Source organism: Diabrotica virgifera, chromosome 1 (assembly GCF_917563875.1).
Source record: "Diabrotica virgifera virgifera chromosome 1, PGI_DIABVI_V3a".
Lineage (NCBI taxonomy): Eukaryota > Metazoa > Arthropoda > Insecta > Coleoptera > Chrysomelidae > Diabrotica > Diabrotica virgifera.
The window spans coordinates 112,278,584-112,296,982 of record NC_065443.1 but is presented as its reverse complement, the minus strand read 5'-3'; the positions used below and the strand labels follow the sequence as shown (position 1 = coordinate 112,296,982).

The following is an 18,399-nucleotide window of genomic DNA, read 5'->3' as shown; positions in this document are numbered from 1 at the left end:
AGCGAAGTGACGACACCATGTTTTTTATTTGGATTAGTGCTGTTTCACTCTTACGCATAGTAAAGCTGCTACAGTTGTCCTCCTCTGCCGTGCCTATATTCACACTGAATGTCATTATAGATTCTCGATACAATGTGTTAGAAGGAGATGCAGCAAACCAGTCCCTGAGATCTTGTCGTCAGGAGCGCGGAAGGTAGGCTCCCTCTATGTTAATATATACCTCTATGCTCTTTCTAGCACATTGTACCGAGAAACTAAGATGACATTAAGGTGTGAATATAGGCACGGAAGAGGAGGACAACTGTCGTAGCTTAATATGCGTAAGAGTGAAACAGCACTAATCCAAAGAAAAAAGATGGCGTCGTCACTTCGCTTTGAATGACACTCTCTCTATGTCAATTTACCTCTATGGACGTTTGCTGTGATTGGCAGTCATCGTCATCGGATTGCATGATTTGAGTTTCCACTAGACTTGTGTTATGGACGGATTTTACGGGCTGTGATTGGTCGTATTCAAATCAATGACATATTTGATGACATTTAAAAGAAATACGTAACCCTGTTTTCTCGTTTGTTTTTGTTTATGCAGTGTGTTTATGTTATACAAAAGAAAAATATTGATATTTTAGTTATTAATCTTGGATTTTGAGACTATTTTATACGTTTATACTTGTTTATTGTATTCATTTTTAAACAGCCATATTATTTCCAGCAAAAGTTATGGAACGTTTACAGATACATAGTAATATTTATAAAAAAAAAAACAAATTACTTTCTGCTTGCTTCCTATATTTTGTAAATTTTTAAAGCTTCCTCCCAGACTCATTTGAGTATAAGGTGGTTCATTTTTCCGAAATAAATGGAAAGGATGGCGCATTTAATGCAGTGATTTGAGCTAATATAACAACACAAGAAGATGCTCAAAATTGTCAAAAAGAATATGAAAATGTTAATAAAGTAAATTTTAGAGTTCTAAGAACTTATCCAAATGATTCTATGAAGCTTGTTTTCAAGGTAAATATTGATGTTAATATATTCACTTTCTAACTTTATGGGTTTTATATTTTGTAGGGATGAATAATTAACATTGGAGGGAATTTTTAAGTATTTTGCTAAGCAACAAATTTTGTGTTCATTTTGATTTAAAGTTCAAAACATATATTCATATATTGTAAGATATTAAATAGATTTTTTTTATTACAGAAAGACTATCGATGCCATCGCGATACTCAGGCTAATTTGCCTTCATCAAAGACAAAAAATCCGTCATCTAAACATGTTAACTGTCAGGCATTCTTAATAATTACAGTGAAACCATCAAGTATGAAAAGGTAAAGTCTATTTGCTAATCTGAGACACAACTACTGTCTAGTGACGTTGGTAATTTTTTTTGAGAAGTTAGGTTGCTAGACGTAACTGGAAAAGACTACACAACCAAACATAACTACTCATAGCCAATATTATTATTAACAGTAAACAGGCATAAATAACATAACATACACCAATCAATAATTATTTATTTAAACCTTTATAATGTATTGATAACAGATGAGAAAAGTATTTATTGTACAAAATAAAAATATTTTATAGAAATAAATTCCACAAAATTTTATGAGTTTAGTATACACTCCCATTATTTCCAACAATTATTTTTTTTTAGTGAAAGATCAAGTTGATTTGAGCAGTTAAATCTATTGTTGGGTAGGAATTTTTGTGTTGTAAAGACAACACTTATATATTACGATTATAGATATTAAAGCTGCTTTTGATTGTATAAATAGAGAAATAATATGGTCAGTAATGGAAGACCTGGAAAGCCCACAAAAGATAATAAGCCTGGCAAAAAGTACATATAAAAGTATATAGAAATGTACTGGCTAAAGTACAAATAAACGGAAACTGATTGCCAATAATAAATCTAAGAGGAATAAAACAAGGGGACAGTTTCATTCATATTAGTAATGGATCGAGTAATGAAGAGTGCTAAAAGAAGGTCAAGGCAAACAGTCAACAATAGGGTATAGGAATTTAGTACCAGTGAAAATGGAAGGATTACTATATGCAGATGACCTAGAAATAATAGCAGACGATAAAGAAAAAATGCAAAAATTAATGAATATATGGGTGGAAGAAATAGAAAATTTGAAAATGGAGGTAAATGTAAAGAAAACGAAGACCATGATAGTAACCCAAAAGAAAAGGGAAGAAATAAACCAAACGTTATTTAGTCGCAAAAATGAAATAATGGAAACAATCTCGACGTTTGAATACCTGGGAGTAATAATATCAGAGGATGGAAAGGTAGACAAAGAAATCTCATACAGGGCGAAAAAAGCAAATAAGATCTACTATGCACTAAATAAAACAATATTTGGAAAGGAAGAAATAAAACTAAAGGTATACAATGCAATATACGTATCAACTTTAAAATTATGCAAGTGAAACATGGGTAAACAATGCAAAAATAGGCAGTACAATAAGCGCAGCGGAGATGAAGCAGTTGAGAAAAATAGCAGGAAAAACAAAATTGGACAGAATAAGAAATGAGGATATTAGACAAAGGCTAAATAGCAATCGATAATAACGAAGATCCAAAAAAGAAATTAAATTGGTATGGACACATTAACCGAATGAACCAGGGAAGACTACCAAAGCAGGTGATGGAATCAAAAAGGTATGGTAAAAGAAGGAAATGGAGGACAAGAAAAAGGTGGATCGATCAGATTATAGAAATTGGGCAGGAAAAACACATACACAAATGAAAGAGTTAGCAAAGGACCGCAAGAAATGGAAGAGATGGATAGAGGATGAAAAGATCTGACACCCCTGAGGGGCATAAGGAGTTTCGAGAAAGAAGAATTTTTATTAAGAATTTGTCACTCAGATAGGTTCTTCTAAACTGTGGTGGTAATTCAATGGTTTCTCCAAATAACGCTTCAACAGGAGTGGATCTCATGGCACCTAGACAAACAATCAATTGAATTCAGCAATTGATCGTTACATTTATTTTCTTTAATAAATTGGTGCTAGCAGATGCATATAAGATGGTGGCATAGTCTATGATCGACCTTATGTATGATCTAAAGAACAGCTCACTAATAAACAATTTAAAAAACGTTCTATTTGTTTTTTTCTCTATACCTACCATTAATTCCATCATAAAGTTAGTATGACTATTTTATGGCAATTCATTTAATTAAATTAAATATGTATTGCAGTTTAGGCAGGGGAATGGCCACTCTCGTATTAAAATTTCCTTCTGAAGTTCTTACAACCCTTAAACTTTTATATGTTAATACTTTGTTAGTCTCTGAGCCAATTTAGTACATCAGATCAAATAAGTCTGAAAGTTAATCATACATTTTTAAGACACAAATAAATATAATATTATCTCTTTTATAAGTATAAATTATACTATTTAATTTTCTTATAACGTTACTACCCCCTAGTTATATAATTTTTGCTGAATGTAGATCCGAGAAAACTATAAGTACTTAATAAAAAACAGCATACAAAGTACGTAAATACTCTGAAAAATATTAACTTTACATTTATAAATTAAGATATTCATTTGTATTATAATATTTATTGTAGAAGAACTATAACTTTACAAATTTAAAATGTAAATATGTATAAGTATTATAACCTTAAAACTAAAACTGCAACAAACGAGTGAGAGAGATTCCTAATCATAAATGTCCTTGATTTGAATACGACCAATCAGAGCCCGTAAAATCCGTCCATAACACAAGTCTAGTGGAAACTCAAATCATGCTGTCCGACTCGACACCGTTAAGCCATTAACAAATTGTCAGCTTGCTAATAATCAACTTTTTTTTCATACGCGGGATCCAGGTCTATTACTTGTATCTAGTATCTCCATGTACTTTCTCATTGCTCAGTAATATCGATCCTACATACATAAAACTATCATCTTGTGGAGCTCTTGTTTATCCCAGCTAACTACTCTATGTGGATTTGTAATACCATATTTAAAAGAATATTCTGTTTTCGTTGCTTGAACTCTGATCGTTACCATCTCATACATGTCTAGCAGCACTCACATATTCAGCCGGTATTCCTTTCCTACTTAGTACCAGTAGGTTTCCAGTAACTTTGTCATATGTTTCTCACGATTAATAAATACTATGTGCGAGTCTTTCTTTTTCTCTTTCTCAAGTTTTTCCATTAGCTGTCTTAAAATAAAAATTGCTGTTGTGGACCTGCCTTGCATAAATTCAAAATGACTTTAATTTCTAGAACCTTACACTAAATATTGTTTTCACCATAAATATACGATAATAAAAAATGTTTACTGAAAATAACTATTGCAAACTAAATAAAACACTAAATACCTAATGTTTAAAATTTTTTATTCTTTATTAAAAATCTCGGAAATCAAAGGAGGGGAGGCTCTTATTGGTGCAATGGCGAAGGTAAAACCCCTCTAAACCCCGCCTGGGACCCAGTAATATTTTGATTTTTAAAGTACAACTCTAGTATATTATAATGTTGTCTATAAAATAACATCATTACTTAACAATTCTTTAAAATTCAGACCTAAATTAAGTATGCGTATATATGTAAATATAATCTTATAAGAAATTTCACAATATTTATGAATCAAGTAAAATCTATAAAAACAAACTAACATTCTTGTAAATTAGCCTATACAACTACAGTAGAACCCCGATCCGTGTGCAGATTATCCGGGCTGCGGATTATCCGTGCTATGATTTTCTATTACTCAAATTGAATTTTTAAGGTTTTATCAAAATAGCATCACTTTAATCACTCGACAGAAACTCTATATGCAGAAAAGGAGACTCATAATGAAAGATTTATTTTTTCTGTTATTTTTTTATGATAGGTAAGTACATATCATGCATAAGAAATTCTTATGAAATATTCTTATATGAATCATATACAGTGAGCACGTAAAGGTTGGAATAAATTCATTTTCTCAAGAACGGACGATTTTGGGAAAAAATCCCGAAACAGGTCAATTTTTATTTTTAAATTAAGACTTTTTGGCATATATGTCATACTAGTTACGTCACCCATCTGGGCGTGATGACGTCATCGATGTTTTTTTTAAATGAGAATAGGGGTCGTGTGATAGCTCATTTGAAAGGTAATTCAATTCTTTATTCAGTAATATAAACATTAACATAATTATTTATACAGGGTGCCCAAAAAAAATTTTTTTGAATTAAATTTATTGACATAAAAAGAAGAATGAGTGTAATTTATTTAATTCAAAATACATTTTACTGCTATCATAAAACAGGAAAAAATGTGTTTTTGGCAAATAAATATTGTTTTTGGCTTAAATTCAATATTAAAGCAGGTACCCACCAGCCTCGTGACAATTTGAACATTTAATTTAAGCAAAAAGCAATGATTATTTTTCAAATATACATTTTTTTCTGTTTTCTGCGAGCAGTAAAATGTATTTTGAAATAAATAAATTACATACATTCTTCTTTTTATGTCAATAAATTTAATACAAAAAAAAATTTTTGGACACCCTGTATAAATAATTATGTTAATGTTTATATTACTGAATAGAGAATTGAATTACCTTTCAAATGAGCTATCACACGACTACTAGTCTCATTTAAAAAAATCATCTATGACGTCATCACGCCCAGATGGGTGAAGTCACTAGTATTATATATATGCCAAAAAGTCGTAATTTAAAATTAAAAATTGACCTGTTTTGGGATTTTTTTCAAAAGTCGTCCATTCTCGAGAAAATGAATTTATTCCAACCTTTACGTGCTCACTGTATAAGAAATTAATGATTGGATCATCTGTGCTTTTCAATTATCCGTGCCACTTCCGGTCACGAGGAGCACGGATAATTGGGGTGCTAAGTACCTACTGTATAATAAAAATTTAATACAGATACAAAACAAAAAACATTTGTGAGCTAAAAAACTATCTTAATATCAAATTCAATGTTTACTCAGTTTCTCTTTTTATTTTCTCCCAAACACCTTGCAGCATCATCTAAAACAGAGTTAGTATTATTCATAAGGTATTTTTCAGCTCATATACTTTACAGTTGCACTGGTAACAGGGAATACAAAAAATGTTACAAACTCTACAAAACAATGTGTAAGGCTGTTGTCTCCAATAGATGTTGTAGGCTGCGTATGTCACGCTGTAGGAAAATTGTTCATTTTCGTTCTTTTAATAAACTTTGAAGGACAGAAAACTATCTTACAACCGAAAAGAGTTACAGAAAAGAGTAATTCTAAAACAAATTCAAATTACAGAGTAATTTGTAGTAGCCACCGACTTAACTGGTGGTATCCAATAGATGCCTTAGGCCGTGTACAGTGTTTATTGGAGACCACTGCCTTACACTCACTTTCATATACCTGTGTTAAAGTTACATTATGTAATTTAATAGGATCCCTACCTGAAATTGCTCATGTATCTTCACATTCTTGAATCTCATGAAATTTTATTGGGTGGCACCTCATTAATTTCTCTACAACCATTTTTTCTTGTAGTTTTTACAGATGCATGGTTCAGCATGTCCAGCATGTGTTTTCCAATACATAACTGATAGAAAGCTGTCCTTGATCTCACAGTTTGCAAATCAGTCTGGAGGGACAATGAATGGAACAGGTTTCTCTGTCCTAATTATTTTATAGTTGGGCTTATATCCTAAAGATAGACAAGTACCTATAAGTTTTAATTATTGCAACTAATAAAGGACTTACCACATCAATGAATATAATATACTCTCCTAGCATCTATACTCCTTGCATATTATTATGTTATTTCTGTTACACTCATAGCATGAAATTGATTAAAAACTATACTCATAGTATAAATCATCTTGTTTCTTTGTGTGAACTGTTCTAGACCTTACATAACTTGTCTCAACTTTCTGCATATCTTTCCACGTCTTCATATTTCCATTCTTGAACAAATTTTTCAAAAACAAGAAAGTGTCAATCAGACAGACAAAAAATATACTTACATAACCACAAAAATTCATCCAAATCCATATGTCTATCTATGTCAAAATCAGATGATAACGACCAATCACTGCTTACGTCCGTGTGGAATTTAGTAGTCTGTTGGGAATTTGGGAACACCTCTTCTACTACGTCTATACTCTGCTAATTTGCATAAATGCGATCGCATCGCTTGAAACGAAAGTGCACGGAGTCCCGCTGCTGGTTCTAAATTTGAAATACGACACCGTTGCCATATCTTCAATTTTTCATACAGTTCATTACATACATACAATCACATTACATAAAGTTTTCGCATTTTTAAAAATAGTTTTGAAATAGCAAAAAAATGTTTTGAAAAGTAAACAATACAATATTAGTGTAAATATTGGACACAAAACCTCAAAAGATGATAAATGGTTTTAAATCAAAGTTAATTAAAATTGTTATAAAAAGAAGATAAACTGATAAATAAAAAAGATAAATGAAGATAAGATGTATGATGTAAGATATTACTAATAATATATTTTGATTTCAGCTAAAATAACTGATAAACAATTTTTCCCAAAAACAGCGTCTTTTCTATAATTATTTTCTTTTCTATAAACGTTGATTGATATAAATACAAGTAAATATATTTATCAATCTATCTTTATATTTTAAACGTTCTTGTACAATCTATTCTTGTACATTATGCCATTGATTGAAATTGTACAATAAATAAACAAAAAAAGTTTGGTAACACGCGACTGGCAAACATTCAGCTGATTCAGCATTCAGATGCCAAATAAATTTTAAGGTTAGGTTCAATGCATACTTGTACAACATGTCTAAATTAAATATGTATACAATTCCCTAAGTAAATACCACCACAGACTAAAAATAAATAAGTAGTAATAAATTATTTTTAGTAGATATAAAATATATACGTCAAAACAAAATACAATGCGCTTGCGTCAAACACAATTCCGATATCGAAATCTAATTTCGAAAGGGTAAATGGTGTCGAAGTGATTTCTATTCACTATTCCGATTGTAGAGATTCCTAGGGAGTTATGGAATACCGGTTTTGACTATTTCTATTCGACTTGGCCACTTCTATTCGATTTTCCTGACTTCTATCATCGAAATGAGTTACAGAATAGGCATGAATAGCTCATATCCACTTTCAGTGACCGCACTATGACAATATCAAACCATAATGTCTTATAATTAATATAAATACATAATAACACATAATAAATAATAACATAAACAACTGCCTATTATACACTCACCGGCACAAAATTCCGCCACCCAAAATTTTTGATTAAGTTTGACAATCTATAACTTTATTATTTGTGTTCCGATTTTCAAGATTCTTGCACCAGTTTGTAGATACATGTATTGATATCGTTTGGTATTGTCCGGTAACAAAAAAAATTTGCTTGAAGGCATTATACAGGGGTGAATGGAAACGTTGTATTTTCTCCTAACTTTAAAGAATTTTGTGGAAAAATGGAAGATCTGATTTTGTTTCATAGTCCTGTCATACTATCCCGGAGGCAGCGCTAAAATTTTGTTTTTTGAATTATCCGAGTATCTCTTTTCTTGTAAGAGCTGTAACATTTTTTGTAAATAAAAACACCGATTGACTCATAAAATAGAGGTTGAATTGATAAGATTAGAATGGCCCGCATGCAGCCCAGACCTTAATTCTATTGAGCATTTATGGGATGAATTAAAAAAAAGCTATTCGCCGTCATCCTAGGCCTTCAGAAAATTTGGTACAGTTATGGCTCTCATAGAGGAATATCGGGCTATTCCCCACGCAAGGATAACACATCTTTATTCGATGCCAAACAGATTGTATGCAGTCGTTGCTGCAAGAGGTGGACGTACCAGCTATTGAGTTATTTTGTTTTGTTGTTAATTTTGTTTTGTTAATTTTAGTGCGCTTGATAATTTTAATGAAATAAACCTTCAAAGCAAGTTTTTATTTACAGCTCTTACAATAAAAGAGATATTCGGATAATTCAAAAAACAAAACCTTAGTGATACCCCCAGGATAACACAAAAGGAGTATGGAACAAAATCAGCCCTCCAATCTTTCCACAAAATTGTTTAAAGTTAGGAGAAATTACAAGCTTCCATTCACCCCCGTATAATGCCATCTAAGCAAAAAAATTTTGTTAGCGGAATAATAACAAATAACATCAATACATGTACCTACAACTGATGCAAGAATCTTGAAAATCGGAGTACAAATAATAAAGTTATAGATTGTCAAACTTAATCAAACATTTTGGGTGGCGGAATTTTGTGCCGGTGAGTGTAGAATCTATAATAACACAATTCTTTCACATAAAAAAATTTAAAATAAAAACAATTCTTACTTGTTTTTCTTCTAATTCTTGTATATACTTTGGGTGTAGAAGATTCTAATGAAACATTGGAAGGTACTTGTGTATCATCCATATCCTCTTCGTCTTCGATTGATTCACTATCCATGCTTTTTTTAGTAGAACTTTCCTCGGATTCCAAGTTAACTTGCGTCGGTTTTTCGTTGCCGGGATCACAATCTTCATTAGTTGTATCCATATCTTCTCCTTTGGTGGAGTTGTCTTCTCTTGTGGAATTTTCTGATGGAGTTTCCTGCGATTCTTCTGTTTTAACCTCCATTGGTTCTTTTAACTTGGCTGGTCGCTTACTGGACATGGATTTATATTTGGGCAGGAATACTTGCAATTGTTTCGTTAGATGTGACGGTTCTACGGGTGTTCTGAATGGAGCATATCTGAATTCGCCGTAGATTTTCTTTAAATTCTCTACGTATACATCTAGCTCCTGCAAACATACAAATATTTAATCATAGACAAACAATGTATGTGCTTCAATACGTGTATAACATTAAAAACATCAAATTTATACAGTATGCGTCATAATACAGTTGAGTCCATGGTTCTTTACCCGTGCGTCATTAATACCTGGCGAGATAAAATACATAATTTTTATCTAGCATCATTGTCTTCCACGCATGACACTAATATGTAGTAGGGGAGGAAAGTATGATAAATTTGCAGTTACTCGAGCGTTATGGGGACCTATTGGACTGTGAAGAGTACGTGCTAAAATCAGAAAAAGGTTAAGTTAAGTTTTCCATAAAGTGGGGACTTTCTATTTTTTAAATGAATTTTCCATTTCCAAGAATCGTTTTTTTTCGATTATAGCGCCATCTGTCCATAATTCGAAGAATGTCTCGAATAAAAGTTACTTATGTAAAGAATCCAAATCTGCAATAAAAAATGGGGGCTCCTATTTAAGATTTTAAAGTATCCCGTTGGTGCCATTCGATAGATTTTTCAAAAATATTGAATAGGTACGTGTATTTTTCAGTTTTTCGATCTGATGTCCATTTCGCGAAATATCGCGGGGTTTGTATTTAACATTTTAAATTTACCCCCCACCCCTCTCCGTGGGCGGTCGTGTTTGGTATAAATCGATAGATTTTTGAAAAATATTGAACACGTATTTTTTAGTTTTTCGATCTGACGTTGATTTCGCGAAATATTCGCTTTATTTTTGTGAAACTTTGTGACTCACCCATTTCCTTAGCCCCGCTCAAATCGTCAGATTTTTTAAATATATTCTTTTTCTCATGATCATCTTTCAGTGCGTCACAGTTTTTCGATTTCTTTCTAACGCATTAAATTGTATGTGACAGAAAAAAAGGCACGTCGGTGATTACATTTCGTCGGTGACATTTATAACATTTATTCTAGTTATTTTAGTTGTCGATAGATGGCGCCATAATAAAAAGACTAATTTTTTTTTAATTAGATAATAATATTACAAATATAATCTGTATAATTTATAAGACTATACAAATCAAAGAAAATACCATTTTATAAATGCAAGAAATACATTTGATTTGTTTTTATTCCAAATTGAAAATAAAATGTGACAACTGTCAGATTTAACTAAAATGTTATGTTAGATTAAATGCCATAAATGTGTATTATCACAGACTTACCCTTTTTCCTATCATTTGTTACGCACTGAAAAATGATCATGAAAAGGACAATACACTGTTTTGTATGTATTTAACTTACCTTATCTTCTGACGATTTCAAATTTTTCTAAGGATATTTTTTTTGCGGACCCCCCTTAACGAACTTCCCTGTATTAAGAGCCAATATAAAGTAGAAGAACATTTACAGGGTACAAGGTGTCTCCGCATGTGATAATCTGACGCGCTCGAGTAACTTCAAAAATCCCCACTTGGGCTCCTCTACCATAAAGACAAAACAGCTACCGTCTGTTATTAAGTAAACACACATATGTTATTTTTATAAACGCTCTAGACTCGGTACATCGAAAAGAGATAGGTACAAAAATTATGCATGGGGACGTTTTCAGATTTTAAGTACAATTTGTGATGTTTCTAGTTTGTTTAGTTGTGGCCGTCAGTTTGTTTGATTTTTTGTCCTGTTTTTGCGTTTAAAGTTATTTATAATACACAAACAGTTGTTTTCACGACTAATTTTATATTGGAGTTTGAAATTTTATAGTAGGTAAGGGTATTTTATTTTGCCATTAATTTATATACAAAGTTAACCTCATTCACACAGTTAAGTTTTAAGTTTTCACAAACGGGAAAGAAATGACAAAAAGAAAATATTTGTTTTTATAAATTGTTTATTTTTATTTATTAATCACTAATGATGATATGAAAAGACATTAAATTATTAAGCTACTTCAAATGTAGCTGTAATACTGCACCAAAATTTTAAAGCAAATAACATTTTACATTCTATTTATTTGATAACGTCAAATTTTATAATATCCACTAGCTATTAGCAGTACTTTCTGTTGTGTGCAATCTGACTTAATTCGTATGCTTTAAACGATGACGCAAGGGTAAAGAACCATGGACTCAACTGTATATAATACTGCTTTTCGTGCAGCTCGCATGCGCATGTCCGTGCGTCGGCGTGTTATTGGCGCATTGTTAGATACGTAACGAACCTCTGTGATTGGAAGTTGGATTTATACTGTATTTCACGAAATTGCGGCTGTTTTGGATTATCGCTAGGCACTCGATAACCAATGGGGAGAGATTAAATGTCCAGCAAACGACGGCAATGTTGCCAGATTCCTTTTAGCGGGAATTTTAAAATTTTATAGCAGGTTTGTTTTAAATTTGACAGTTCTGTTTTCTCAAGTCAAAAATCTTAACCTTACTTTTACAAGTGAGTAGGATTATTATTATTATTTTATTTACATGTAAATTGAAACAATAAATGTTGTGCTGTGTCATAATTTCAAACTCATTATCTTGCAGTCTTTTCCAGTTGATAAAATTGCAATTCAAAAACTTTTAGGTAGGTACGTGTAACTTCCACATTATTATTTAATTTTTAAGTATTAAGGTTGATGTTGATATCAAAAATTTAGATTTCAAAGATAGTTTTATGTAGGTAGATACTAATAGAGTAATACTAGATAATAGATTAGATACAAAGTAAGCTGTAAGTAGTATAACTGTCCATGTAATCATATGATATGTTGTTTTTTTAGATTTGCACTGTATGGATGGCACAGGAAGAGAACAAAGAGTACAAGAACATGAAACATCTTATTATGAATGTATATGTATGTGATCCTCAAAAAATTATTTTACAAAACAAGATAGAGAAAGAGCTTTAAAATCCCAAGGATCCTGCAAAATGTTTATTTGGTGTACTAGTCGAATAATAGTATCTAAAAATATTGAAACTATTTTAAAACACATTACGGGCATGAGGCATGAGGATGATATAGAGCACTTACATAAATACCAAAATCAGATAAATATCTCTTCAAAGTTTATTTTGAGACTTTCTTCAAAAATGTAAGTAAAATATTTGCATATCGACGGCGGAAAGGCAGGACTTCCTAACTGAAAAATTTTTATAACATGAGTTACTTCAGTTTTCGCTTTAGAATAAGTGTATCGGCAGCTATCAAACAGCGATTACAGCTGGGAAAGTTTCTGGAAGGCTTCCAAAAGGCTTTCCCAGCTCTAAAAGCTGTTTAATAGGTGCTGATACACTTATTCTAAAGCGAAAACCGAATAACTCATTTTATACAAATTTTTCAGTTATGAGGTCCTGCCTTTCCGCCATCGATATACACAATATAATTTAAAACAAGAATGTTACCACTAAACCACTTTTTAAATATTACTCATAAATATTTACTACAGTTTACAATTTCAAACTAGTGTGTTTGATTCTCCTATAACTATATTTTACTTTTTCAGTAAACTTCAGACTGTTCAGGATACCATAATAGCATAGGAGGCGAATTAAAAAGAATTGATTTACTTACAAAGAAAAGATATCACAAACATTAAACTCTCTTATGGCATTGATTTGAAAGATGGGTATATGTACAATGATGATGCAACCAGTGTTTATATTTGGGTTGAATGCTTACAGACTTATGTCCAATATTATTTTACAAACAACAGGGCATACTAATGGATATTCATTCTGAATTTAACATTTATGATTTTTGTCTTATTTTCCTTAATACTGTGCCAAAAGGAAATGTTAATTAAGTTTGGTAAATCCTGTATCGCAATCGATGGAACTCATGGGCTCAATTCCTATGACTTTGAACTTATGACAGTATTAGTAAAAGATTAATTTGGGAATGGATTTTGTACTGCTTTCTTATTTTCAAATAGAAAAGATACCTACTTTAATTTACCAATTTTTTTAAATACATGTCTGTGTTGGTATTATAGTCAAATGTTTTCATATCAGGCATAAGCGACACCTTTTACAATGCCTCGTCAAATGTAATGGGTATTGCTCCTAATAGACTGTTAAGTGCCTGGCACATAGATAGGGCATGGTAAGTAAATCTTAATAAAATATCTGATTCTGAAAAAAATCCTATTATGTATACAAGATGTATTAATGATGGTTTAGAGAGTATTAATAGCTTTTTGGGTAGACTTCTAAGTGATGCAGGTACATACAATTTTAGTAAGTATTTCCAGTAGAACTACTGCAATAACATCCAACAATGGGTCTATTGTTATAGGAAGGGGTTGTGGAATTAATACCAATATGACCATTCAAAATTTTCATAAAATTTTGGATAAAAGGGTATCCATTAGTTGTTATCAGTTAAGTTTAAAACTTGGCACTCATGGAGAGCTATACCATAATGTATAATAGGTATATCTCATAATATTACATCTCATATTGTTCACTACAGTAGTAATGAGTGAGCCTGCATACACAGAACCATAATAATATATTAGTTCGTGTTGCTGACCTGTAAAAGTACATTTGTACATTATTACCAATAAATACTCTACTCTACTCTATGCAGGCTCACTCATTACAATAGTGAGCAATATGAGATATAACATATTATAGTATAAGTCTCTGTGCATGACCAGATTAACACGTTTGGTACCCATCTCGAACAAGCTCCACTTGGCTGGTACCACATAGTTAAATCATTTATTTAGTTACACAGTACTACTCACATAACATGTGTCGTCAGTACCTTCCGTAAAACCTTCGTGATGCACCCTATTATATTGCCTTAAATAGAAAAATATCTTATTTAAATTGTATCCATGTAAGTTTTGATTTAATGAAATAAACCTTTTAATTAAAAAAGTGTTGTTTACTTGTGTACACCCAGCTATATCCTGATCATAGATAAATAATATAGTATTACTGGATCCTGATATGCAGATGCCAATAGGGCTTTTCATCGATTGTCATTTGTTTCGAGCTTCTGTCATGAGTCACATAATATTAATGTATCTACGGCATACGTCTTTGGTTTGTATCATTGGTATATACCAATAACGTACGACGTAGATATATTAATATTATGTGACACATGACAGAAGCTCGAAACAAATGACTGTGAATGAAATGCCCTATTGAATAGGGCTTTTCATCGATTGTCATTTGTTTCGAGCTTCGGTCAAGTGTCACATAATATTAATATATCTACGTCATACGTCTGTGGTTTGTATCATTGGCAATATCAATAACATATGACATAGATATATTAATATTAGACAACACATGACAGAAGCTCGAAACAAATGACGGAGTGAAAAGCCCTATATCATGTAAATACAAGTCATAAAGATGTCTTTCTACGGTTAAAATTTCACAGCCTAAAGACATCATTTATGTAACTTCTTAAGCCGTCACAAAATGACTGCAATAAGAAAATAGAATTTATTAACTCGCCTCGCCCCCAGGCAAAGTAAAGGTGCTAGGCCACTAAGAATGTTTTTTTTTATTTTGCGGCTTTAGCGCTTAGCTATTGAGCCAGATACATGATGAGAATTAATACTATTATAATACATATTAAAACTAATTCAAATTACTAGTAATTTTATCAATATTCTGAATAATTATGTAACCACTTAATACTAAAATAAAAAAGTGTCCATCTATACTATCCCAACACATTTTCACCTTTGAAATCCTAAATTTCCATTCCCATTAAAAAATAATTTGTACTGTATAAGTATATTTCTTTTGAGCTTCATTTTTTTTTCAAAATACTGCAACATGAGTTTTAAATTATGACACAGTACAATACTTGTTTCAATATTTACATTTAAATAAAATAATCCTAATTACTTGTAAAAGTAAGGTTATAAATTTAAGAATACAGAACTCCCTTTTAAAACCAAAGTGGCATTACACTAATTTTAAAATTCCCGCTAAAAGCAAAAAGGTAAATCTGGCAACAGTGCCGTCGTTTGCTGGACAATTAATCTCTCCCTAACCAATGGTCCACTCTACCATACGGAATAAGAAGTACGAAAGTAAATTGCTCTAATAATAAAAATTTGAAACAAGTAATTTCTAAATTGAATGTAAAAAATACTTTTATAATTTTTTAACAGTATTAATAAGAAGTTATTTACAGTAAAACCTTTTACGTGGAAATGTTCATCTGCCTAGCAGTTTTGCCTTTTTTGCTCAAGATTACCTCTGTAGAAGGTTGTCACTCCATCTTTTGTGCGGTCGTCCCATACTTCATTTACCGATTGGTGATTTATCTCTTGCTATTTTGACCATGCGAGTCTCCCGCATTCTGCTTATGTGATTATTCCATTTTTTTTTCTATTTAGTGTATATTCGTGTACGCACTGTACGATACATTGTCTTCTAATGTCTTCACTCCTTTTTCGATCTCTCAGCGTATTTCCTGTAATTCTTCTCAGTACTCTCATCTCTACCGTTTCCAATAGTCTTTGTGTTGTGGCTGTATCGGGTCTTGTTTCTGATGCATATGTTATTATTGGTCTCAAACTGGGTTTATAAATTCTTGACTTGAGAATGGTTACATAAGAAATAATGTTTATGTAAGGCTGTAGTGGTTTAATATTTCTGGCGAAATACTATATTGTTTCTGGTATTATAATAATATTGTAGCAAAACAATGAATAACCGGCCGCAAGTAGCACCTCGAGACGTAAGCCGAGAATATTGTGGCGGAAGCACGATATACGTGGAATCGACGCGCGGTATGTGGAAGGTCACACCATAGATAGGTGGCGAAGTCTGAAATGATCGAGTATAACGTTATTTGCTATTTAATGGGAGCGCGTTTTTATTTGAGTTTAGTTTTAAGTAGATATTTGTAAAGAAAACTTAAATAAATTAATAAAGTCGTATATAAATACGAAATCGCTCGTTTTATTACAATCTTGTTTCTCATTTTTTACAGTTTTGTTTTGCTACTGAATCATGGCTTAGAACTTTAAACGATTTAAATTATACAAGGACTAACTTTGAGCTCTGATCCTATCACGATATAACTTTTCCATATTAAACACCTATCACTGGGAGGGTTAATAAATGACATACTTACCTCTACGCATTTTTCGATGTCGTATCTCTTCTGTTTAAAAGTATTAGGATCTCTCTCCGAGTACAGATAACATTCTCTCCAATGAACCCAAGCTCTGTCGTGTGCTCCAAAAAATCTAACGTCTATCAAACCGGAAGAATTGACTGACATTGCCTTGGCTGGCCAATAAGGAAATCCTAAAAATATTAACGTTAAAGGAAAAGTCAAATAAGGATTGTATGTGATTTTCCCCTTGTTGCCATATTCTAAATTTAAAAAAATATATTGGGACCGTGCAAGTCCGGAAGAGCGACACCTGGTTTCATAGCTCAGCAACATTTTTAGTACTTTTAATTATATTAGTCCTGGTTACTGGATAATTGTCAAGGGCATAGCCCAAAAAAGAATAAGAAGAAAAAGTAAGATTGGGGTTATGTTATAAAAATGTATACATTGTAGGTATGTAGTAAATAAAATTAATTAATAAAATGCAGTACTACAGAACAGGCAAAATAGAATTAATTAAATTCACTTTTAACTGCATATCAATTGTCGCCTGTCTGGCCATATGGTAGAACCACATAATGATATTAGTGTTTGTGGTCGAGTTCAGTAGAGTCACAGCAGGCACCCTGTACGGTCACACCCTCGCTAAAATAACAAACCCTCTTTCGAGACATTTTCACGTTCTTTTTACCGATTGAAATAAATATATTATTGACAGTTTGTTGTTTTTACATTTATTTTAATTTCGTTTAATTTAATTGTTTCCGTGGACAATAACGTTATTACATGCAACCACCACCACGGAACACATTATAGGTATGTAGTAAATAAAATTAATTAAATTCACTTTTAATTGCATATCATATCAATATTGTGGAGCAACATATAATTTTTACAATTTATAACACAGCATTTGCGAAATCCCATTTTCTTCAATGACAGACATATACGTTAATTTGACAATATGAATTATTTAAGAAATATGTTAAGAAAGTTGCAAGATTTCTCCGTTACTCGCGTACAATCGTTTCTCCTATCCCCTCCAAGTACTTGCACACAGCGAATAGGGAATACTCAGAATTTTTTGACATGCCATTTCTATTACAGCGAGCATTTCATTGGCTACAGTTAGTGACGAGTTTATATGACGTCATTGTTATATTTGATGAGATTGTAAATGGTAATTGACATCTTCCATAATATTGGAGGTTAAATATAATGTCAAATTATTGTTTTCAAATTATAATCTGGGAAGACGAAATACAGATATATTACTGTTTTAATAATTCAATTAAAATATCCAACAATTTGAATACAAATCAAATTGAGAAACTAAAGTATCAGAATTTAGCGTTTAGCCAGTTTCATAGGACAGTTTACATTTTAACCAACTTCACATCTATAAACAAAAATCTTACATAATCTTCTATAGGCAACATGAGTTTGACATTTAGTACAGACAGTTACCTTTGTTTCACACTCTTAAAGACAAAGAGAAACAGTATTGGGACCGTGCAAGTTCGGAAAAGCGACACCTGGTTTC

General features: G+C 31.8%; 1 protein-coding gene and 2 long non-coding RNA genes across 5 annotated transcripts in view; 1 reads left to right on the top strand and 2 right to left on the bottom strand.

Moving 5' to 3' along the window:
* Window positions 1–18,399, bottom strand: part of LOC114344203 (protein kinase C-binding protein 1) — a 120,679-nt gene that overhangs the window by 82,199 nt on the left and 20,081 nt on the right. For both annotated transcript variants that reach the window (XM_050658878.1, XM_050658881.1), the window contains 2 exons: window positions 16,872–17,047; window positions 9,353–9,803 (listed from right to left, as the gene is read on the bottom strand). In XM_050658878.1, the coding sequence (XP_050514835.1) occupies window positions 9,353–9,803; window positions 16,872–17,047 (627 nt within the window). The remainder of the gene's footprint in view (window positions 1–9,352; window positions 9,804–16,871; window positions 17,048–18,399) is intronic.
* LOC126890120 (uncharacterized) lies at window positions 234–1,612 on the top strand. The gene is made up of 2 exons (XR_007700282.1): window positions 234–1,014; window positions 1,204–1,612. It is a non-coding gene; the product is annotated as an uncharacterized LOC126890120 (long non-coding RNA).
* LOC126890110 (uncharacterized) lies at window positions 5,905–7,212 on the bottom strand. Of its 2 annotated transcripts, XR_007700281.1 has the most exons (4): window positions 7,001–7,212; window positions 6,738–6,940; window positions 6,431–6,681; window positions 5,905–6,015 (listed from the first exon to the last, which is right to left on the bottom strand). It is a non-coding gene; the product is annotated as an uncharacterized LOC126890110 (long non-coding RNA). The 2 variants fall into 2 exon arrangements; XR_007700280.1 differs by having other exon boundaries at window positions 6,738–7,211.